Raw genomic sequence first — 24,738 nt, forward strand, 5'->3', positions numbered from 1 at the left:
CCAGAGCAGAGCAAAGGGTGGGATCTGTTCTGCTCTGCTCTAACAGAAGCATTCTGTGAATGCAGAGCTGCCTGAGCTGGGCCTGAGTTTGTTCGCTTGGCCCGGGGGCCTGCCTTGCTGTCAGGCCAGCGGGTGGCTCGGGGCGGATGTAGAGCATGAATGGGAGCATTCATTGCCTTCTTCTTCTCATACTCCTCTAAGCCTTGGGGCGTGATGCTGTACTGCTGCCCTAACCGGAGACAGGGGAAGGGGCTGCCTCTATCCTCCTTCCCCTCTACTCCAGTTGCCTTGCAAAACTAAAAGCAAGGTTCATCTCAGAGAATAATAAAACATAAAGTACCATTAGCCATAATAAAGTCCAAAGTATCTCAAATTTACTGAACTATCTGCAACTGGGCAGCAAGTCCTGATAAGACTCCCAGTTTGGGAGAGAAATAAAGATGTTAAGGAGGTCAACATTACTTTAGTCAGGTCATTTCAAGGACCCAAGTATGTACTGCACAAAGACTCCTTCCCACAAGTTCTTAAGCTATTAACTGCTCTTTAATGTCAGACACAATGTGGGGTAAAACCCACATAAGGTGTCTGTTCTGAGCTCACATGTGCCCACATCAATGGACTCTCATTGTGCCTCTCCCACTGCTATGGAGCTTGTTGGACAGGTTGTAACAGCTGGCTTCCCCAGAGGGCCTCACAGTAGCAATTTTCAGCATAATATCTTCCAAAAAGCAAAATATTTCTATAACTCCTGTCTCCGGACATCAGGACCTACATTTTCTCTCCAGCTAAACGCCATTCCCTGCCCAAATAATGGCTGCAACTTTTCTGACATCCAACTGAGACAGGGCTCTGTCTGTGGTGATGTGAGGGCCTTGCTACAATGGCTCTGTGAGGCAGCCCTGATTTTCCCTTTGCTTTTTGCTTTGTGTATGTTCCTGCAGCCAGACACACTGCTCTGTGTGTGCACAGATGACAGATGTGTTTATATTGTTTCAGAGGTAGAACAGTGTGTAGAGCTACATTTTGTCAGACTAATGTGCAGTATTAAAGTAGGCTTTCACATGCTCAGCTCCAACAAAATATGCTTTAAAAATGGCTCCTATATGTAGTACCATTTTCCATAACTAAATCTTAAGAAGATATCATACTGCTGACAGTAAGGTGCTTAAAATAGGAAAACAGAATATACTGAAAGACAAATTCACTGTGTCAGGTAAAGGGAAGAGAAGTTACTGCTCCCCCTACAACAGACAATAACGCTTCTTTCCTCTATGTATTAGAACCCAAACCGGTTCAATTCTCCCAAGTGACAGTTTGCTCTCGGTGATATAAACCCAATAGGGACTTTTGCTATGTAGGCTTTGAAGAAAGTGCTCCTTACATCTGTAAATGCTGTGCCTGTAGCATGACGTCGCTTTTTTATTTAAGAACTGGGCAAAACATTTCAGAAGGTGCACTACAGATTATAAGGACAATTCTGACAAGCCCAGAGGAAAAACGATACTGGTTGAATGCTTTGAGGGGGTTTGGAAGGTTGTAGAGCACAAACTGTCAAGAAGCCAACTTAATATAACTGTTTCCTTTATACTCCAAGGATTCACAAGGGACTTCACTGCTAGCATACAGGAAATCAAGCCTGTTGTGCTAGAACAAGACTTTGTTTCTTACAATTTAGAAAACTACACAAAGTTTCCTTACAGGAAATGTTACAATTCATACAAATTCCCATATTTATTTGTAGACAAAAATTGCTATTCACATAGCAGGAAAACTAGATGAAAGCAGAAACAGCACAGACTTACTGCCATTATGGGTATTGGTGCACAGACCTTCATGATGGCAATAAATACAACTACACAAAAGTGAACTGTAGTGTAGAGATATCTTTATTATTATCAGTCTTTCCAGTACTGGCCTAATTTTTAATGGGAATCCTTGAAAATAAATTATGTTACATGAATGAATTTCTTCAGTGAGGAGCTTTCAGAATTTATTTTAGGTAAAGCCTATCCTCTGTTATACTATTCGACCAAGATAAACTGATTTGGGATATTTTTCCTTCAGAGCAGGCCATTGAACAATGAAGTAATCTGAAAAGTAGTAAAGAATCTTTCCAGACAGGGATAAAGTTTCCACGCGGCAGATGCTTTCTACATACACAATGATCGCTCTTTTCATTCCTAGAAGCCCAAGAAGAAGAGCAGATATACAGACAGGAACACATGTTCCTGGTCCATTGCACAATATCTAAAAGAGATGAAAAATTTACAAAAGTGAAACTTTTTTTATATGGTAAAGAATCAAAACTGTACATATTATTGTAATATTACATTTACACCCCCCTGTAAAAAATAATATATATATATATATATATATATATACACGTTCCAAAGATATTTAAAATAAACAGAAGATGCAATTGAATACATTTAAAAAACAAATAGGGGGAGAGGTGCAACCCAAAGGCATTATTTCTAAGTAGCTGCCAAAAAAGATCTTTCATTACATGTCAAGGAGGAGGAGAAGAGCTCTGAAATGGTACAGTCTATTTCTAGGAAAGGAGCAGAAAGAACTCCTGGACTTGGATATATAAGTAAAACAGCTTTGTGTTGTAACACTCATGAGATTTCTGCACAGATTAAGGCATAATAAGGCCAAAGAAGTTTAATTAAGATTACTAAATCTGGGATTCAGTTATGAATTTCTTGAACTTCAGCTTAAGTCAGCAAAACACTCAAAGAGTTCAGAAAAAAAGCGTGCTAATGAATTAGGATTTTCATCAAAACCTTCTAGCTCAAAGGCACGACCAGAATATATACTTACTTTAGTATACATCAGTATTTACCTACATGCCTTTGCTATTATACTTATTTCTATGTATATGTTGCATATTTCTAGCTGAGGATCTCAAATTCACTTGTAAATGTTAACAGCAAAAGAAAGTGGTCTTTCCAACTTAGACTGACAAAAAAATATTGCTTAAAACAAAAAGCTTAAAACCAGGGTATGTATTATGTGCAATACTTGAGTATCAAAATTGATTTCAGGCAAGGAATTTCTTACTAAATTTAACAGCTACCATGTAATCAGCACTTTTCTGCACAGCTGGGGGTTATGTGGAAATAAAGAGCTCTTTTACAAATCATGGCCCTAAATCCTCTGAACTTACATTTTTGTTCCAAGTCCACCAGCTTGTGAAAAATACTGTATTAGTAGGGAGGGAAAAGAAAAACATCAGAATTTCTGTTTCAGGGCTGTAGCAAATATTTCAGAATGTTTACTTCCCTGCTTCATGGCAAGATCCCAGTGATAAGTTGGCTGACAGCACCTTGCCTCAGTAAATGCAGGCGCTTCTGATACTGCTGAGTTCCAGACCTGACTGCAAATGCTGTCCTTTGCCTGTAAGATGACCCCAGAAATCTAGCCTGGGGATGTGATGACCGAGGTGTAATGTTTTCTTATCAGAGACAACAAAACTGAAGATTGTATGTGAAGTTATTCTGGCATTACTGTTACTCTTAATTAACTATTTATTCACCCGAGACTCGCTGAGCTGTCTGGCAGTCCCTCTGAAACAAGGTACTGTATATTTTTTTATCTTGAAATACTTGCATAAGAAAATCACAAATACTCTCATAAGAAAATTCCAAAATTCCAATAGTGTAACTTTTATGTGTTCAACTCATTTTTAAATTACATACCTAAGAAGTCAGTGAGCTGAACACATCCAATTTGCATGCAAGACTTCGGAAATCAGAATAGTAGACTGGTTTCAAACCTCCCCTGCTTTCAAGTTTTTGCTTTTTATTTATTTATTTTTTTTACATCCATATGGGGCTTAAAAGCACATTCCACAATCTGCTGAGTGAAAATCTGGGTTTTATATATTTGGCATGGCAAATAAGGACATGACCAAACCACACTGCCTTTTAGCATTTCAAAGACACTATTCCATACCTGTGAACTAAACTGTGCATTTTGCCCTATTTCTTGTCAAGTCTGATTAATTTGTGCTGATGTTGGTCCTTCTCCTGCTCTAAATTTAAGCATGTTTGGGTAATAGCATTTGTTATTAATTGCATTTCTTTAATGGTCTTTATCAACCCACTGTGCTATACACTTCTCTCCTCTCTAGACTTTTTGACACTCGGTATTCCTGTCTAGCTGCACACTATTGGAATTAATATTGGAATTAATTCAAACTAAGTATGCTCACAAAAATGCCGTGAAATGAAGTAACAGACAGACCTATTTAATGTTAAGATCTATGTAGATCTATAGGCCACGCTGAACTAGTGTTTTAAATTTGCTGAGGTATAAGCCAGAAAAGCAATGATCAAAATGAAAATCATAATAAAACGTATTTACTATATCTGTCTTTTGATATCTTCTACTAGCTGTTTAGAAGTTGTAATCTGCTTCTCAGATGCCCTTTGACTCACAAAAAATTATTTTCAAGGGGAAAAGAATCAGGAAAATTATGGAGTTTCTAATATAATCTGTAAAAAAACATTATCTGACCATAGCTCCTCTGCTCCTTCCCCTTTCACACATACCCCTTCAAACAAGATGGAGCACTTTTGACAGGATCTCTGCATGCACAGTGTCCAGCAGATACTCTGGCTATAGATGCTCACATTCTGAAATCCTGTTTTAGGAATCCTCCCCTGAAAGAGACTGGTATAAACCTGCTGAACTCTATGGACAGATAGATCCCTATCTGACTTAGGGGTCGTGATCTTTAAGTCAAGACTATTAATCAACCTTTCTGATCATTAAAAATTAACCTTCAGTCAGCCCTAAGTGCATGTCTAGAGCAGTATCACACTGCAACAATCAGAGTTGCAAATGCTTAGGAGTGGCAATTCCCCTTCAAAAATCTTGTCTGGCCAGTTCTGCTTATGCCCTCTTGCAGTCACCAGGAAGAGCCAACAGCATTCCCACTGCTTGGAATTCAGCATCAGATGCTCATCAGTAGGTACAGGGGGAACTTCTGAGAAAACAGCATGTGTGCTCTAAGGAAGTGGAACCGTTGTGGTTCTGTAAGCTAGAAATGCTGCTGTTCAGCTCATTCCAGTGTACAAACTTGCAAAGGTTTGTGAAAGGAACCAAATCATCTACAGACTTCTCAAAGCTCGTCATAGAATATGAGCTGTCCAGATAATGCATTTCAAAATACTGTTCAAAAGTAAATTTTGGAGAATGATTGATGTCTTTCATCTTGAAAAGATCAAGGCTTCTGTTTTTCCCCTCCAGTAGAATCTGTTGAGGAATCTGGTAGCAATTATTAGCGTCCAGTGGAGCAGAAGCAGGCATTTATTGGGCAAGAACAGAGAAGGGCCTCTCCAAGGTCAATCTGGCTATTCAGGGCAAGTGTTTCCCAATATCTATTTACTTTAGCTACAAGGCTGCCTGTAGAATATTTGCACTGCATGAGATACATTTCTAAAGACGTCTCATTTATTTAGTTCAGCATCCTTCAAAGAGGCACAGAAAAAGAAGACTCAGACAATTTTTGTGTGGCTTTTGTGACCTCAAGCTGCAACAGCCCAAGGACTTTCTTGGTCACTGGCCTACCTCACCCTGTAGCCAACAAGCTGCATGGGATCTCTGCAGACACCAGGAAGGCACGTCTCTTTACACCTTTTGCATTCACCTTTAATGTAAAGAAGTTTCCAGGTAACTCTTAAACAGGCCACATGGCGTCACAGCAAGGCCCGTAAGCTAATGCCTACACACTAAAATCCTCATGCAATTCAACATAAGCAGTTTTCTGAATGGTAAACAAATCAATCTGTTCATGAATAGAGGTTTGAAAGTAAAGGGTCAGTATACAACATTTATACTCACTGACTCTATAGATCTGACTTCATATTCATCACCTTCGCATAAAAACGGAATAGTTCTTGCCTTTGTATTTCAGATATTTTCTACAGCTGCTGAAAGAAAAAAAGCTAAGCTGGCAGGCTGGCACATGGGGAACTCTGGCACGCAGCACCAGTGCTGATAAAAACTTCTTTAGAGCTGGTGAATGCAGCACTGTAAGCAGAGTGACATTTACCAGCTAAAACAATGAAACACAGCTTCTCTGGGACTAAATGTCAGGCCACTGGTTAAAAACAAAACCAAGAATAGAACAAAACTTGCAGTTTTTTCTGTAAAGATGTAAACATATATTTGCTGTATATCCTTAATGGACATTTGAATACTGCTTGTACTCCCAAATTAAAATAATCAATTAGACCCCCCCTGCTGCCCTGGTAATTCCCCTTTCTAACAGCACTAAGCAGACTGAGAAAAAGATGTGGCTGAGGAAGACAGAGAGCTACTCAGAGAGGCATAGGAGAGCAGAATGATATAGGATTGACCCAAATCAGGTCATTGTATGTTCATCTATGCAATAAAAGAGATCTACTTTTTTTTAACTATGTAAGAAAAAAAATAACAATGTAAGAAAAAATAGGTATTTTATGATCCCTAGAAGGAAACTGGAGCCTAAACACGGTTACTTATAAAGTTTGTTTTCTTCATATTTTTGCTAGACTGCTAAAACTCATCTTTTGTTGAGAAGTACTTCATTTCAACAGCTTATTAACATTTGGGAACAAAAAGTAACTGTTCAGCCTGTGAAAGGCCAGAAGGTATCTCTGAGGTTTGTCAGAAAGGTCAAGGAAATCTAAATAGCTGTTCCTGATATGTTAAGGAAGGCGAGAGAAAAGGAAAGGGAATTTAAAAAAAAAAAAAGAAAAAGAAAACAGCAGAAAGAGAGGAAGTGGGAAACTGGTTTGAATGACAATTGAAAAGCAGTCAGCACAGAAGATGAAGAAGTTTTAAAACATGACCATACTGTAACGTACTCACAGAACAGACTACAGAAACAAGCCTTAAATAAGACTTTATTTAAAAAATAAACAAATAATTAAATTTCTCTCTCAAGAGAAAGAATCTTAAATAAGTCTTGCTCAGCTCTGAGGCACACCTTGGACCATCTACAGATGTGATAGAGCTTCTTGGCCAAGGGTATTGCCAGCAGACCCTTGATTTGGACTCCAGATTGTACAAGTTTTCCACTTCACTGTGGAATGCAAATTCTGGCTTTGAAATGGTTTTTCAAGCATCAACAAGAAGATGTACTGATTAGAGAAAGCTGCTAAAAGGCATGTCATCTGTGCATTTTCATGTTAACTGCATGTTCTTAGTTGATGACAGGCACCCAAATGTTTTGCTGTTGATAGCCTGACTTGCATAACAAAAATAAATAATGAAGTGCCTTAGCAAGTTATAATGTATAAAACCTTGGAAAAATCAGTTTTAGAAAACTCATGATACAAGGACAGACAAAAAAGTAAGCCTTTCACAAAAGCAGTAGAAATACAATTAATAAACACAGTCCAATGACACTCAAATACAGAACAACACAAAACAGGCAGAACACCCTGTCTTGATACAAAGAAATCTCCCTCAGGAAACTGCAAATCTGACCACAGAGTAACCTGAAGGATCTCTCAGAAACAAAGGAAATGCAGCAGAGAGAATGGTTACAGTGATAGGGAAACCAAACAGTCAGGCATACTGAAAGCTACACAAAGGTCCTTGGACTCTCAAAACTACAAGAAAAAAAAACATAATAGCAAACTTATTTTTATGGATGGGCCAAAGTTGGATATTTAAGAAGTTTACTGCCTGTTATGAATTCAGAGTGTAATAAATGTCTTTGTGGGTGTTCTGCTTGGGGCAGGGGCGTGGTATTCTTTTCTGTGGCGCAAGAAGTAGAATCTGCAATGAATTCATTCGTACTCTGCCATACAAATTATAGCATCTCACAAGCTTACTACCACTTACTTGTCTTTAGTATCATCTTACTGTATCGAAAAACCCACATTTATGTACTGTAAAGTGCCCAGCTGAACAATTTATTTCTTCACCTACAGAAATAGCAAGCAGCTACACAGGTAGGTGTAATGGGGCTTTTTGTTGTCAGCTGTATTACCTTATCCTGTTCCATGATCCTCAGGGATCTGATTCAGCTCATCTGGTGCCTGTGTGAAACGCAATTGACTGCAGCAGTTGTGGTGCTGCTCTCTCAATATTTGAGACTCTTCTAATGAAAATAAAAAAAGTATTGGTGAACAAATATTTCAACTTTTAATTGTAAATATATTTTATTTATGAGCTCATGACTGAGCTGCAAGCTGGGTGAGCCAAGAAACTTGGGTTTTACTCATGGTTCTGCTGTAGTTTCAGCATGAGATTTAGCACATGGCACTCCCTCTCACATGGGTATTTTCTACTTAGCAACAGGAAAGCAATCATTTACTTCTCAGAGAGGATGCATCAAGATTCCTGTATATCCCTCTCACCGAAGATCTCCAGGTATGATAAGTACTGCTTTTATGAGCATGCATTTGTATGGATAGCTAACAGAGAAAAGCTGTGACTTTTTCATAGCAAGTAACTCTAAAAGGTTTCAAAAAATTGCTGGTATATGTGAAAGTATTGCAGTTATGACAGAAATCAGATATTCTAGGAAATGTAAGTCTGTTTAATAATCAGAAAGAAAAAAAGAGAAGAAGGAGAATTTTTGGGAGAAAGGAATTTCTACTAAGTTTAACATAAATATGTGAGAAGGATCAACCTTATTAAATCTTTTCAACTCTTAGCTCTTTAGCATGTCTGAAAATTCAAGATTTGAACCTCAAGGAGTACTACCTTAGTATTTTTAATGTTCTTAAGGTTGTTGTTTGTTTATTTTAAAGCAGGACCCTTTTCCAATAATTCCTTCTTATTGCTATCATTGGTGGGGGGGCGGGGAAGAAAGACACTTTCCATTTGAACATTATAAAGGTCATTGAACAACCTACTAGTTTATTCCTTTTGAAGAATGAAGATAATACCCCATTCATCTCCCTATGAGACCTGTAAAAAAAACAGCTAAAATTTCACACTTTCCTGTTTAATTGTACTTGCAGAATGCAGACTAGGACAAAAAATCCACATGTGTAGTCTAATGTAAAACAGGCAGTTAAAGTAGAATTGAATTATACCTGGATGCACTTTTATCTTCTACTCTCTAAATCACATTAATGATCATGAGTACAAAAAAATAGTTACAGTGCTCCATAGCAAGAGCTTGTGTTCAAGCTAGTCAGTGGTTACAGCCTGTGGAATTGGCAGGAAAATATTTATTATCCACTTCTGGGCATTTTATTGCTAAGTTCCATTGTTATTATCACATAATATCCACAGTAGGTGAGGTGCTCTTTGAAACAAGCAGAGATTTGGGTGGTTCTGCAAGCAGATTGCCTAACTAGGATAAATCAGACCAGTGAATGCCAAAATGGGGGAGAGATGTGGTACAGCAATGACTTAAATTAGAATGGGTGGTTCGTTTCCTAATGTGAAGTACCTTTTCTCTGATTTATTTTAATCAGAGAATAGAAAAGATGAGAGAAAGCAAGTCAAAAATCCTACCTGGGATTTTCTCTAGAGAACAGCAGTAGTTTCATGAAACACTACAGACGAAATCCACAACAGGATTTATTTATCACAGCACTGAACACTCTCTCTCCTGCCTTCTAGGCGCTCAAGCTCTTGTCCATTGTTCACAGGAGCAGGAGCCCAGCTGATGCACTTCATGTCAGTCTCTGTATGTAAAGCAGTGAGAGAAGCTACCAGTTTCTGGATCTTAGCAGAGCTCAGGAATGTGGCTGGCTACTCAATGCTGTCAAGACGTAAACAGCTCAAACTCAAGTCTGTTTCTAGGTATGCCTAGGGGCTTAACTGTTGGAAAGAAAGATAACTGGGGTCATGAAAAGCCTCAGGAGTTAGGCACAACAGCCTGGGGAAGAAAGTATGAGAATCGAGATTATTGAGACTGACATTTTTGTTTGTTTTTTGATGAAGCTAACCTTAAGCACCCTGCTTAACTGCCCTGTATTTCAGGCCAAAGGTGTCAGGTCCGTAAATGGGAGGAAGAGGTTTTTGGAGCAGTAATTTCCATCCATATATATGATGCTTCTGCAGATACATGGAAGCTGAATGGGACGTGTGAGCTCAGTGTATTCCTCAGTATAGCTGTCATGTACAAAATGAGAATAGAACCAATCAATGGAAAAAAAATATTGAAGGACAGGTGAAAAGGTTGTTCTAATACTCAAGTCTGTCTGTCAGAAAGTTTGTATTACAGCTTTAATTTAACACCAAGACTGCCAATGAGACCAGACAGCATCATTATCTCTGTCAGAAGTGTGTATGAAGAAACAGTGGCACAAGTCACTCCCATAAGAAATGGAGGGAAGGATAGAAGGTATATAGATATGCATAGTTGCATATATGCACAGTTCCTTCTATATACATATAGAAAGAACTGTGGTTTATTGCCACTGCTGCTAAATTAGCAGGAAGTAAAAAAAAAAATTGATTTTGTGTAGAAGAAAAAGTTGCTCGCAATAAAACTCAGCAAAGGGCTTTTGCCAAGTAAATGAAATAGCAGTTACAAAGCCACACCTTCAGCTACAAACAGTGAGTACTAAGTGTCTTTCAGCAAGCTATTAGTGCTCGAAGTGTCATCTGAGTGCCAACCTGACAAAACACATGGTCAGAGAGCCATGAGAGATATTTCTAACCTTTTAGAATCTATTTAAAAGAAAGGGCATAGCTCATCACCTCATAACAAAAAGTACTGCTTATTATAGTGGACTGTTTCTACTTGGAAGCAATCCAAAGATTCAACCATGCATACTGCTGTCTGACCTAACATAAGCCTTTAATTGCAAATATCTGTGTGTCCTTCATTAGTCAAGTGTTCATTTAATTAGAACTTGAAGTATGTGTTTTAGCTTAGCTAAAACTTGTATTTCCTATGCATATTAATGTCTTTGAGGCTACTGCAATACTAACTGCACTTGCTACAGCAAGAATCCACATGAAATACCTGCCTGAAATTTCTTCATGATGCAAAACCTGGAGGGGCTGGCAATCTGCCGTAGATGGCAGAGGCCTGGTTCAGCTGTCTGGTTTACTCTGTTCACTTGAAACAATGCTGTATAATGAATGTGGAAGTAGAGTGACCGGGATGTTTGGCAGGACCATGAGATACCTAAGGAGTTAAGACTGATCAATCTTTAGTTTCCATCAGGCTTAAATCTCAATTAATCTTTATTGGTATTGCTATCACTCCTCTGAAATGCAGTGTGTATAAGCATGTCCAACTGGCAGTCACAGGAGACAGAGCTACCTGGCTTAAAATAGCTAACTTGAATGGCTTTAGATGTCTGGGGGTGTTCAGCAGAGGGTAATTCTATATTGTGGCTGCAGGGCAGCTGTACACAGCATACATGGTACAAGGTGGAGGGGCAAATAAAATTCATATTCATTAACACTGAGAAATTAAACAGGTTTGGATTGCTTAACTTTGTTTTCTTTTTAGAATATACTACGTATACCACTGACAGTGTTAATCTGATATTCTTGCTCTTGCCTGTTTTGACTGTTTTGATCTTAGAAGAACAATAGTAGATCAGACAGTGTAAAAACAGTCTGCTCTAAAAGAATTATAAGCAGGGGAGAAGGATTCAGTATACAAAAGAATGTACCAGATAGTCTTAATACCAAATTACACAAAGTTTGCTTGTTATGAAGTGAATAGAGAAAAAAATGCCATCATCCAGATTTTGTAGTTTTCCACCAAGTTCTAATGAGAACTATGATATACGGGACAATAACTTATTATTCACCATAGTCATTTGTTAAAGTGCTATGAACTTAAGACATTTTGGGCAGGGCACAAAGAATGGAAAAACTTAGTTAAATGAAATAATGATCTCCTTTCATGTAGTGTACTGTGAACACTTCTGTAACAACTTGAGAAACTTGTTGCAGTGAATTTAACCCATCTGGGGACCAGGCATGTGTAATGGATGTGCAGGCCTCACATGAGTCATACAAGAATCAGTAGGCTCCTAGGAGCATAATCAGCTGTGCAGATTTCAGGCTGCTATAAAAGTTTAAAAGGGAGAGTCCCATTAGCTGACGACGGTGGGAGGGAGACAGCACAGCTTGCTGTACTTGCTGTGCAAATGTAAACTTCTTACTAGAGACTTCCCACGGGAAGGAGGCTCTGAAGTTGAAGGACCGCCTTCTTTGCCAGATTTAACCCTGACTTTTCCACATAGCAGTGGTCTGAAAGTATCTGTTTATCTCAGGCCCTGCAGAGTACTAAAGCAGCCTATGCAGGATGCAGAGTGCAGTAATGAATGGACCTATAGAGCTTCACATAGCATTTCTATCCAGTTTCATTACATTGAAAGAGCCAAGCTCTGACCCAGTAAGTACATGTGCCATCTGGCTGAAAATGAGGGCTGGATGCAATCTCTGGACAGTATTCTATCATGTGGTGCGCTTGTAGCCTTCGTTTTCAGCTTAAATTTCAGATATGCCAGAATAACTGGAATGACTGTGAACAAGCCAAAGGGCTAGATCACCTGAAGACCACCTGCTTTCAGGGCTGGCAAATCTCAGAGACAAGGACAATGCTCCTGTGAGCAACAAGAAAACTGAAGACCCTCTGAACTACTGACTGTAAGCATATCCTAGTAATGCTGTAGCACTATCCCCTCTTGGACATCATATAATCTACACAAGATCCAATAATTTTCTCTGCCTTTAGGGAAATCTCTGCACGGCTTGTCTACTTTCTTGTAACTGCCTGAGAAGGATTTGCATCTTTCCCTAGATAGCAGCTCTTCTAACCCTTTACTTTGGTTTTAAGTTTCTTCTCAGTCTTTTTCTCAGTGAAGGCAATAAAAATCGCTCTTCTCTGACCAGCTGCCTGCTTTCATGGTAGGAGTTTGCAGTCTTTGAGGCTATGACTGCACATAAAATCTAGCTGCAGATGACAGTGTTACAAGATTTTTGTGCGGGAAGGATGGTGTGGACAGAGGGTGCTGGTGCAAGCCTGGCTTTCCTGGAATTTCAGGTCTTTGCACAGGAAGCCTATGTAAGGTTGACATGTTAAAACTATCCAGCATAGGTGTGCCTGCAAAACATTCTGACACCTATATTTCTAGAGTTCTGCATTTGGCTTTAAGAACACAAGACAATCATCACTTCTGACATCTTAATTTTGTTACTTGGTTTAATATCTCTAAAGGGATTTAACTTTGCAGAGTGCAGATGCTCATAACTCAGAAATGGGCCTCTTGAAGATGATCTCAAACTGAACAACTAAACTAACTTTTACATTTCTTAAACTCTCTGGAGGCCCATTTTAAGTATGGGTCAAGTCCTGCAAGTCAGTAAAGGTCTCCTGGAAGTTGTTCATTTCTTTCTGAACTCACTGTTTTGAAGAAGGGCTAGATGAAACTGCTTTCCCATGCAAAGTTAAGTAAGAAGCTTTGCCAGAAGATTTTGAGAGATACAAAAGGGGACATAGTGCTCGTGTGAATAAATACATGTGAAGTAACTCCTGTGCAGCTAGGTTCACTTCTTCTCCCTTACAGCTCTTTTGGCTTGATAGATAAGCTCAGATTGGCAAACTAGCGTATCTACTCCAAATCTTGCCTTTGTGCACCTAAGGGGTTTCAGCTCCCTTTGCAGTACTTCTCTTGTCCTGCATTCCTTACTCTGAAACTGCAACACTTCTGCTTTTCTCTAGATTTTTGGTGTCTGGAGAAGACTTCATTGAAAGGATTGGGCTTATATTCCTTCAAACCTGCACATGTTTCTGACAAGCCTATAAACAAGTGTAAGGATTTGGGGACCACATAAACATAAATTAGAGGGAAGTCAAATGCATCATTTCCTCCTGCGGTTCAAGAAAATAAGGTCTCCTAGACTGAAAATATACAGTACCCGTAAGTTGTACAGTTAAAAATGATGAAGCTCTCAGCATGATGTAATCATGTGTTTGTTTCTAAACTCAGCATTGACTTCCAGGCCAGAAGTTTTATATGGATCCTGTAAGCTCCACCCTTTTTAGGTCTTTACTAATCATTTACATTCTGTCATGACTGGGGGAAGTTGAAATTCACTAACTGTTTTCCTCTAAAGGTGATTAAACATTAACAGCTGTTTTACATGTCAGACAGAATCTTTTCACTGGCAACGGTGAAGCATTTTAATTCCTGTATCACTTTACTTGGATAAGTGTTTTCAAATCTTTACAGCTTTCTGACTTACTGTTTTAAAGACTTCTGAAACTATGAGATGCATAAACAAGCCTCTTGTAGTAGAGTATATGTGTACTATACAAGCTACTCAGAAGCAGAATAAGATTTGGCATAAAGCTAAAGATGCTTCTGGCAGTGGCAGTACCAGCTGCTGTCATGAGCAATGATGGTACCTGGCCAAGAATCCTCCCCTTCAGCCCACTTCTAATCACGGATACATAATCTTTGGACAGAATTTGAACAGTGGTTCCCCTGAAGACTACAAAGGTCATAGGTCTTAAAGGCCTTGATAAAATGTATTCTAAATTCTATGAGGACAAGTGTTTTATGGAAGCATTTGGCTTTGGACATCTTATCACAGCTTATCAACTCCAAGACTATTTCTAGTCATTATACATGCAAATCCTACTGTCACTTTAAATTCCTCCCATAGGCAAAGGAACTACAGAATTGGATTTGTAACTTCCTGCTCTTTTCCTACAATGTATCCTGTTGACACTTTTGATAATATAATAAAGCTACACAATAGGATTTTCCACTCAGTTTCTTTCACAATATTTAGTTTTAGAAACCTATATATATTAAATGAAACCAGTGGCATAGCAAAGCAATTTCTAAACATTTTACACCTTTATAACTGTAAAATGCCTGCTGCATTTAAACATTCCCCTACTATTTCCCTCTGAAAATGAAAATCACTGTAAAAAGAAAAATAACCCATTCCCTCCTCCCTCCCAACTTTATCTCCAGTTTCCAAAATAGCCTTGAAAAACAAGGACTGGAAAGAAGCTACTTCTGTTGTTTTGCACCTTAAACTGCTCTGAAAAATCCAGCAATCAAGTTTTTGGACTGATAGGAACTGACCAATACTACTGAAACCAGTAAGACCAAATTATTTACAGCAGTTTCTTGAAATTTTCAAAACAACTCTAATAGATTTGAGCGTCTTTAGAAACTGCCATACAGTTCACGGTGAGAGCTAAAACACTGTTTACACACAGCCTTTGTGAGTTCATATATTGCTATTAAATTATGCAAAATAACTTGTTACTGCAAAAGTTTACACAGGTTTCACTGAAATGTTAAATTTAAAATACAAATTAAAACATTCCCTTGAAATTCTGCTAAAATCTCTTTTGAATCTTTAGTTTGGATATCTGATACCTTAACATCACAAACTCAGCAGGTCAGCTTTTGCTGAATTTTTCCTTAAAGAACTGTAGGGCTTAAAGCTGGGAGTCCAATGCATGACCTTTCAAGAGCTGCATTAATACAAAACTTTATTGATCTGGTACGTCGTATTACTTTATTTCTATACTCTGACAAGCCTGAATTCAGTGTGATGATTCACTGTTTTTGACAGATGACACTGATTCAGTGTGTGGAATACGTTAAAATGTGTGTTGTAATTAGCATGGAATTATAGTTTTGTGAGCAGCTTGAAAGAATTACTGAAAGTGAGAGGACTCTGGTTGCCACTGTGGCAATGATGTTTTTGTCATCAGATGAGATAATTAATTGTCAGTCAGCCAAAGACTAAGTAAATATGCATGTAGCTGAAAAGTCGATGCAAGCACAAGAACTGAATTGGTATGTATTCCTGCTGGTCTGAACCTGCCTGTTCCAGACTGGTCATACCATTTCAGGAGCGAGACCAGGACAGTATAACCAGGCTTTCAGGCAGGGTTTGTGCTGTTGCAATCCTGAAGAGATATGATCAAGAACCTGCAACCTTGTTTGCACTAGCTTTGCCAGCATTAATAAGGAGTGACAAGCTCCCTGATGTTACCAGAAAAATTTGAGAAGGAAGACTGGTATTTGCTAATCTAATTCACAAACACAGCAGCCCATTGTGTTTCTTGGTGCACTGCTGCCATTCTTTCAGCTTTTAAAATAAAAAAAAACGTATATCCTGTAAGCTGTAAATCTAAGCAAATCTATGAGATACAATCTGCAATGTCTTAGTATTCCAAACGCTCCTGTGATCAGATTAGTAAGTTCTTAGTAATTTAAAATTTACCTACCAAATCTGGTTTCAGTTTGTATGTCAAAGGAAGGGAATAAAGTATGGAGTATGCGGTTGTTAGCACGGAGGAGGTCCAAGACTGCCTAACCTCGCGGCTTCTGGGAATGCGATCAAGGGTGAACTGGAAGAGAGCACGATAAAGCAGAATTGTTATTTCTCTAAGAATGTTATTGTTCCCTCTGTAGAGTTATGAGACCTGTCTGTGCCAACATTTTTTTAATTTTTGTATGTATGGAAATGTTTGCACATGAACTCTTTTCCTAGATGCCTTGCTCAGTGTTGTGCTTAGCACTCCTGGCTATGAGGTTAAACGAAATACTAGAACTACATATCTATGATTTGAATCGTTTCTAATGTTACTTTAAAACATTCCTGACTTCAATAACAATCCGACTGGAGCAATTCGTCTGCTGTACGTTAACGTAGTGCCCCCCCTAGTGGCCACCGAGTCGCATTTCTAGGTTTCAGAAGCCACGGTCCAAACAAGGTGGCTCTCTTCTGTTTATTACTTGCTTCAATTCTACGTGGTTTTACTTCGTAGAAAACATAACAACATTTCTCAGTTAACGTCTGGTTAAAAATCTAACAGCAGATATCGCTGTCCTTTAAGTGAGTACTCAATAAGCATTCAAAAGAATATGAAGACGTGGAACGAAAATACAAAATATTTGCCTAAAGAAACAGGAATAAAATCTTATCACTGTAGAAAAAAATAAGTTTAAGAATGTTTTTCTTTGTTCTTTTTCTAGAAAAAGGTAGAGATCTCTCACTGGTTGTAATAGGTATCAAATTAACAAAATACAGATGTTTTCTGTTTGTCTAAGAACGCTGTGCACAAGCTAACCATAGTCAGGCTTCCTGTGCTCTTCTCAAGTGACACAGAGAAATGCCACATAAAAATTATTCCTGCAGCAGAGGTCAGTCCTGATGCCAATTAAATTTTTCTGTGTTTAGACGAAAAGCAAATACATTAAGTACAGTGCACTCTCCAGTGATACTGATATCGCTTAGGTCTGGACGTGGTCACTAACTCACTTCACATGGGACACCAGATTACTACTGCTCTGGCAGAACTCGTAAGAGACTCCAAATATCATTATAAACACCAAAAACTCCCCTTTTACTGCTAATGCAACATTTCTAAGTAACACAGCTTAGTCCTGGTGATTTGTGACCAAGAGTGTTACGAACAGCTGCACACGAAATACAAACTACAAATCAGCCTTGAATAGCAGTAGCTGAGGGCTTTATTACACACAGTGGAAAGAATTAAACAAACAACCTTACAAAGGCAGAACTTTAAATTAAGTTTCTTTACCAAAATTTTGTTTCATTGCAATAATGTTTTTTAATTGTAATAGTGGAATGCATTAAGAGATGTTTCTGCAACCCCAGTCTGTCATCTAATGAAGTACTGTTACTATTCTGAACAAAGACCACTCCTGCATCTTTTGTTGGAGCACTGCACAGTGTGTACGCAGTATCAGGAATAGACCAGCTGCTCTCCTGAATTCTGTGGCATTGTCTCATTCTGTTGCACTTATTTTTCAGTATTTCTGTAGTGGAATCAGAGACCTTGTTGTTGTTTGAGGACAAGTGTTACAGACTGGCAACTCAATAATGGTTGATGAAGTGCTGCAATTTTAAAACCAGTGATGTACTCTGCCTAATTAATAGTGCCGTTTTGCAAGCATGCAAAGAAATGTTGATGAAAAATTGCCCCTGCTATTATTACAATATCCTCAACTGAACATTTTGCAGAACTTCCAAATAAACTGGCTTTAAGCAGTCCTTTTTCATGCTAAGGAGCAAGATTTTCTATCACAATAACTTTCATGAAACATGGAAACATGGAGTAGAATATATGAGCAAATTACATGAAGGCTAATTAACTAGGCTCCTCTTCTCAGACATGATAAATGGGAGTATAAGATCCTGCAAAGAACATGTGTTCTTCAGCCAACATATCTAAGTTGTCTTTTTGCTGCCAGACTAGGTCATTGAGAACTCAAGTAGGTTCCCTGTGCTGAGAGCAGAAGGTAACCTGGTGTCAGCTGTGGGGGCAACCAAGTACAACACTTGTGATTATGAGTTGAGAGCTGGAGAGAAGAGAAAGGCAAGTAATAGCAGGACTAGAAACTTCATACAGAGGCTTTTTTTATTTTCTGTCTCAAAAGATTTAGTGGGTAGAGGTGCAGCATTTTGTTTCCTGTAAGGCAGATGTTGCTTCTAGCTTCATTTCCTTCTTTTTGAATTCTGTAGCTTTTAGAATTGGGCTGAACTATGTATCAAAAAGAGAAACTGTTCATATTTGTGGGCTTTTTACACAGTAATTTGCTAAATGAATACATTTTCTCTTCAATCATTATTATAATCTTTCTTCTTAGTTCTGGAAAATATAATTCCTTGACAAGAAGAGAAAGAGAATGACTGTGGATTTCAGCTGCTGTCAGAGTTTTACCTTTTGTTGACTCAAAACTACAAGAAGCCACTAACGTATGATTTTTAAATGCATATGATACATATGTATTCCAGCACACAGTGCCAAAATATATATTAGTTGAGAGCATATTCTGAAAGTTACCAAATATATGTGATAGGCACGTGATCTTTGCTCTCCAAATGTATCTTCTATTTTTGCTCTGAATGTTTTTCCTCAGTGGAAAAAGAATGGCCAAAATAAAGTGAGCATCTGCTGTGCAGACAGCAAACTCAGATGCAGCCAAGTATGTTCCTCTGGCTTTCAGCACCCAAGGAAAATATAACTACATGATGTGTTAGCAGTTGAAGGGAGTCAGAATGTGAAGTTGCTTAGCAAAACTAAGTGTACTACTGGAAAAAATGCATAACCTTTTAAAACTCAAAATATTTTTAAGAAATGTAATGACCTAGGTTTGGACATTTTTCAGGTAAGTGAATTGGGAATTCAGCATTCACTCAGGTGATTAGTCAGAAAGCTACTCTTCTATTTAAACACTCATCTAACTAATGCCCAGTTTTAAAACCATATCAAATCACAGTTTAGAAACACATAAGAGGAATACAATTTCAATTAAGTTTTTTTTTTTTTTTTAGATAAAACCTTTTAGAAAACACTTCTCTCAAAATAATTTTAATCAAGGGAAAAGGACAAACTGAAAAAGGAAAACACAAGAAACAGCAAAGCACCATATTTCTGTCTCCATACTTTTATAGCTACAAGCAACACGCCTGTGTCTAACTCATTTACAAAATTAAAAGAAACTTATTCTTAGCGTGTTTTGCTTAAGCAATAGATTCCCTTCTTTCTATAGTTGCTTTCACTACAATTACATTCCCCCATTGCTTTTAGTCAATTAACATGTTAATCAGAGATAAAGATCATTTTACAACTAAGTAAGGAAGGTGGTAGTAAATGGCATTTGTTATTTTAAGCTATTTTGCATTTTCAGGGTCTATCTAATTCAGCGTTAATCAACTGTGTTTATTTGGCTCACTTTTAGCAACATAAGAAACAGTGTACATGGAGTGGCACTTCAGCTGAACTTTAGTGGCAGTGACTATCACTAACAAGAAAATCCAAAGCACATGCTAATCTTAAAAATAACCTTTTAAAGAACTCTTTCAAATCGCCTTGAATTGGAATGTTGTGTTAAGATCAATTTATTTTACAGGAACATACTTAACAAGTTACCTGGGAATTGGAGAACCTTTCAGCCCTTTTTTGTTCAAAAGAACGTATTTTAGCTTCACTCATCTTATCAGAGTCTGCAAGAATATAACATCGAGGAGAGTATGATTCTGACAAACAACTGAGCAACCTCAGGATTTCTGTTGTGTGCCCTCCTGGAAAAATGAAATGAACTGCCATTAGTATATGAAATATTTTGTAACTTTCAGTTTCTTCAGCTGAACTTTTCCTTTTAAAACTTATTAGTAGAAATAATATTGGTCACACCCTTCTAAAATGAGAATTCAATTAAAGGATATTTGAGTAACATGAAGGCAATTCAGCTTCCAGTGCAGCCATGTTGATGGAAGTGTTTCAGTTAAATGAGACCACAGAAATGAGACATTTAATGTCCTTTACATGATGCAAAATTAATTTGGCTGTTGCACTATAGTCCATTTTCAAAAACCACACCCTAGTGTGTAGCAGTCCAAGCAAAACTGCATGAGACCCCACTCGAGGCTAAGATGTGGAGGAGGGACTCACACTGAACACACTGAGCACTCAGCCCTGCCTCGGGGCAGGCAGAATTCAGGGACTGTGCTGTCCCAGCTCGTAATGCTGAAAACATGCTGGCAGCGATTTCTGTAGCTAAGCCAGGGTAAAAGCTGAGTGCTGGGACACAAAAAGCCTGGCCTCAGCCAAAGGCTTCACCTACTGCCCTTGAATGGGTGCTGACAACCTTCTAACTGCAAGGTCACTTTGTTCAGGGAGCTGAGCTGGCAATAAACCAAAGAGAAGGGGTGATTGTACTCATGCTATGGCATAGGGCTGACCTTTTTGTCAGTTTGGTTTCCAGAACTGAAGCCACGTGAATACCCATAACAGTGAAGTGGGGAGGGGCGTCACCCTGGGATCAGTTCGGCTGGATCAGTGTAACACCAAGCCCTGAAATATGTGCGTGACCATTTTACTGGGTCTGTTACTTTGGGTTCTGCTAGAAGCTGCACACAAAATTGCAAACTGAATGAATTCCTGCTACCTCTGGTCGTGTTCAGCCTCCTAGGAGACCTTTGCTGTCAGAGACAGGTGTTCTAAGCTGGCAAACATCTGATGAGCACTGAACCATGCTGCTGGGCTGGCACAGGAATCTGGCACCTTCCCATGTGATCTATGCAGTGTTTTACAAACATGTTTAGAGGGCTTTTATCCCAAGCAATGGCTAGCTGAAGCCTTCAATAATTTCAGTGCAACCATCAAGTATTTGGAGAAAAGCAGGAGATTTCTAATTCAAAAAAGTCTTGAACAGCTGAAGATGACAGAAATGCTGTTCAGCATTCTGGCAGCAGCACGGCGGCGGGGTTAGTGATGAGAGCCGGGCTGCTCTGGAGTTGCCCGCTGGCAGGTTACAGGACACTCATTGGAGGGCACTGACCGTCCAACAGCCTGGGGGAGGTAACCGGGGAGCACCAAATGCACTACCACCGTCAGATGCACCTGACGCTCTCTTCAGTGAACTAAAGAAACGTGCTACGGGTAAAATAATTATGAAATGTCGTGCGTGTAAAGAGCGTGACGATGCGGGGACAGCCTTGCTCTGAATCAGCATCGCTGCCGGCAGACCGGGCACCCGCAGATCCCAAGGGGTGGGCGAGGAGCCGGGCCGGGCCCCGCTGGGTCTGGCGGCCGCTCCTCATCGCGCCTACAGCTCCCGGCGTGCACCGCGCCACAGCGCCGGCCCCGCGTGGGGCTCCACGCCGCGCTGCGTGCCGGGAGCCGTAGTTCCCGCGTCCGCCGCGAGCTCTCCGAGCCGATCCTCACTCACCGGAGCCGGCCACCACCAGCAGGCTGAGGGGAGGCGTCCGCCGGCCGCGGCGTCTCCTCGCCACGAGCGCCCAGGGGACGAGCAGCAAGGGCGGCAGCAGCAGCAGCAGCAGGAGGAAGGTGCCGGTGCTGCCTAGCGGCGGGGACGTGGGCTGCATAGCACGGCCAGACCGCCCGCCGCCCAGCGCGGAAGCGCCTCCCGGCAGACGGCGGCCGACGCGGCCCAAACCTCCCCGCGGCCGCACGCGGGCAGGGGGGCGCGGGGCGCTGAGGCGGGGCGGGACCGCGTGTCGGCGGGGCCGGGCCGTGTGTCGGCGGGGCCGGCCCAGCGCTGCCCCGTCGGAGCCGGACCGCGAGAACGGGCGGCGATGCGCGCAGCCTCGCGCCCGTCCTCGGCGTGCGCCGCGCCCGCTGCTGTATGCTCCGGGAAGCGCGTGCCGCGTGCCGCTGCGGTTCCGCTGACGCGCACGGAGCTCAGGCCGGCAGCCGCAGTGCGATCTGTGCAGGTATGTATGCACGGGCGGAACTGGCACTCGCACAGCGCGCGGTGCTGCGTGGAATAGGAGTAGTGACGTCTTACCGCCGCTCGCCGTTCTCGCTTTGATTTGTTCTAACGCTTCAGCCCTTTATTTCCGTAAGAAGCGCGCGGCACCAGATCAGCATTCTTCCCATCGCTGCGCTGTTCAGCTCTGTGCGTCGTTGCGATGGTTCGGCACAGGACTGGCCTCGGGCGAGGGGTGCTGTTGCTGACGAAGGAATTTGTGTTCAGGGGAGAGGGACGTCCCTCAGCGCTGTCCTTCAGCCTAACAGTTGGGATCAACGCGCTGCAGAACCTTTTGGAGCGGTCCGACACCACAGCTTTGTGGGTGATGTGTCAGGCATGTGGCAAGTGTCTGCTGTGCGCTCGTACCTCCAGTGCACACACGCTGGAGGTCGAACACTGCAGTTTTAGCCTTGGAAGCTGGACAGTTCTCTATCTGTAACAAAAACTCGTGCCAGCCGTGGGCTCTAGTAACTGCTGCGTCACTTACAAGTAAGGCGTTTGCTTCCCAGCTACCATCCATCAGCTTAGGAATGAGTCCTTCTGATTCATGTCCAGCAGTTCTCCACACTATGTCTTGTCCTTTCTTACATCAGAGCAACTTGTAATTAGGCAGTTGTCTGAAGCAGACTATTAAAAAGTATTGCTATAGTATGGTCTTCCACTCAGATGAGTAACTTGCTTGTAGACAGCCTCACAAAAGCTGATGCTTCTCAATCATCGCTGACGTTTGGAAACAACAGGCTTTAATTGATAGTTCTGTTCAGGATGCATAAATCTTAAGAATTTTTTTTGCTTTCCACTTAATTAGCTCCATAAAACTAACAATTAGGAACAATAGAGATACGTGATCTTAAATTACAGAAGAAAGGAAGAAAGCTCTGTGGTCTTCTTTTGGAAAATAACTGCTGTGTTAAAACAAGTTTGTAAGTTCTACAGGCAATTTAAATACTAATTTTGGCTGTTTAGGTATCTTTCTCCTCTGACACTTTTTCAGTGAAAATGATGTCCTTAATGTAAAACATATCTTAGATTACCACAGGGAGTGTAGATAGCAATTGTGTTTAATAAATAATTCTTTTTCCAGGGCTTTTCTTATAGCTTCCCTTTGCTCTATTCTTTTTCCTACCATAAGAAGTGCTAAGGAGCTGTTCTTTGTTGGGCTTTGTATTCAGAAAAAGCAGCCTTGAAATCTCAGCAGCAGAGAGTAATGTTAAGATCTTGAACTTATTTTCATCTTTTTCTTTTATTTCCTCTGTATGTGTATGCTTCTCCTTTACGCTGAATACCTTCGTAAGGATGTTTTGGTGAAATTCATTAAAAACTGTTCTAAACATGGTAAAATTTTAAGATTGGTTTATTTATTTGGCTGAGCAAGTTGTTTAGGAACAAAAGGAAAAGGTGAGGATGATGCATTCCTGTTCCTTGGACTAGGAAACTGAGGATCTGATGATTGCTTGGATGCAAACCAAAGATGCTGAGTTTCAGGGAGTCTAGAAGGGTAACCATAAGCTTCTAGGGCAAGTGCTGGAAATCTTAGTTATTGGGAATTCTGCTTGAATATTGGATGTAGCTTTCAAGTAGCATACACAGCCAATTACAAAGCTTGAGGGAGGAGTCGGAGTTTGGTGAGGCTGGTTAAAATACCTGTTTAAAGACCGAACTGACAATCCACAACCTGCAAACCTAAAGCTTTCAGATGTTGTTATTATTTTAATTGATTTTGAAAGCTGAGTAGAGTGAGCTTGTGAAGGTGTCATCTGCAGTGTAGCTCTGCTAATTATGTCTTCGGTTGTTGGTTTTTTTTTTTTTTTAGTAGGACTTTTATTTTTTGTATTTATTTAATTAATTTATTTATTTTCAGTATATTTGTGTTCTTTTACATCACAGCAACTCCCTGCTGACAGTCAGTGTCCTGGGGCAGGGAAATAGTGGACTCAGTCCTGTAGGAGTTAAGTAGCTCAGTGGATGGAGTGGGCAGGTTGCTCTCCCTTTCGCTGCGTTGCACACATGGTCTTCTGTTCCCACCTGTCCAAGTGCCTTGAGAATGCTTAGTCCCAGGATCTGATATGCATGTGAAAGTTAATAACAGAAAGCAGCAACTCTCCTGAATGTTAGTGCATAGTAGTCACACTGGCTAAATGATGTGAAGCAGGTGAGGTATGGAACAAGGAAGACAGCCATTAGTGATGCAGTTCTCAAGTTTGTAAAATGAAAAATGCTGCCACTGAACACAGAACCTACTTGTGTGAGAGAAGCAGTACACTCGCCCTGAAATCATTTGACAAAAAGTGATGTAAGGGCAGTAATTGCAAAGGCTTTTTCTGGTTCTTCTGCTGCTTGTGCTGGAAGTACCTTTGAACTTTGTAACTGAAGGAGAAATTATGTGCTTTCATTCTGTGTAATTGATTGCTGTTATCCAAAAGAAAACTCTGAAACTCACAAATAGGAAAAAATAGGTCTGTAACAAATGGTATTGTATTTTTTTCTATTTACCATTTGTATGAAGAAAAACATCCACTTCTCTGTG

At 40.2% G+C, this 24,738-nt stretch overlaps 1 protein-coding gene across 1 annotated transcript; it reads right to left on the reverse strand.

Annotated features, from left to right (window-relative positions):
* Positions 1-1,873: 1,873 nt before the first annotated feature.
* ALG14 (ALG14 UDP-N-acetylglucosaminyltransferase subunit) lies at positions 1,874-21,878 on the reverse strand. The gene is made up of 4 exons (XM_065741987.1): positions 21,669-21,878; positions 19,868-20,019; positions 16,193-16,315; positions 1,874-2,247 (listed from the first exon to the last, which is right to left on the reverse strand). The coding sequence occupies exons 1-4, from the start codon at positions 21,823-21,825 to the stop codon at positions 2,017-2,019; spliced, it is 663 nt and encodes a 220-aa protein (XP_065598059.1). The 5' UTR covers positions 21,826-21,878; the 3' UTR covers positions 1,874-2,016.
* Between the last annotated feature and the right edge of the window lie 2,860 nt (positions 21,879-24,738).

This window comes from Cyrtonyx montezumae, unplaced genomic scaffold, assembly GCF_038088225.1.
Source record: "Cyrtonyx montezumae isolate F1298 unplaced genomic scaffold, pur_monq_1.0 scaffold_1, whole genome shotgun sequence".
In the NCBI taxonomy this organism is placed as follows: Eukaryota; Metazoa; Chordata; class Aves; order Galliformes; family Odontophoridae; genus Cyrtonyx; species Cyrtonyx montezumae.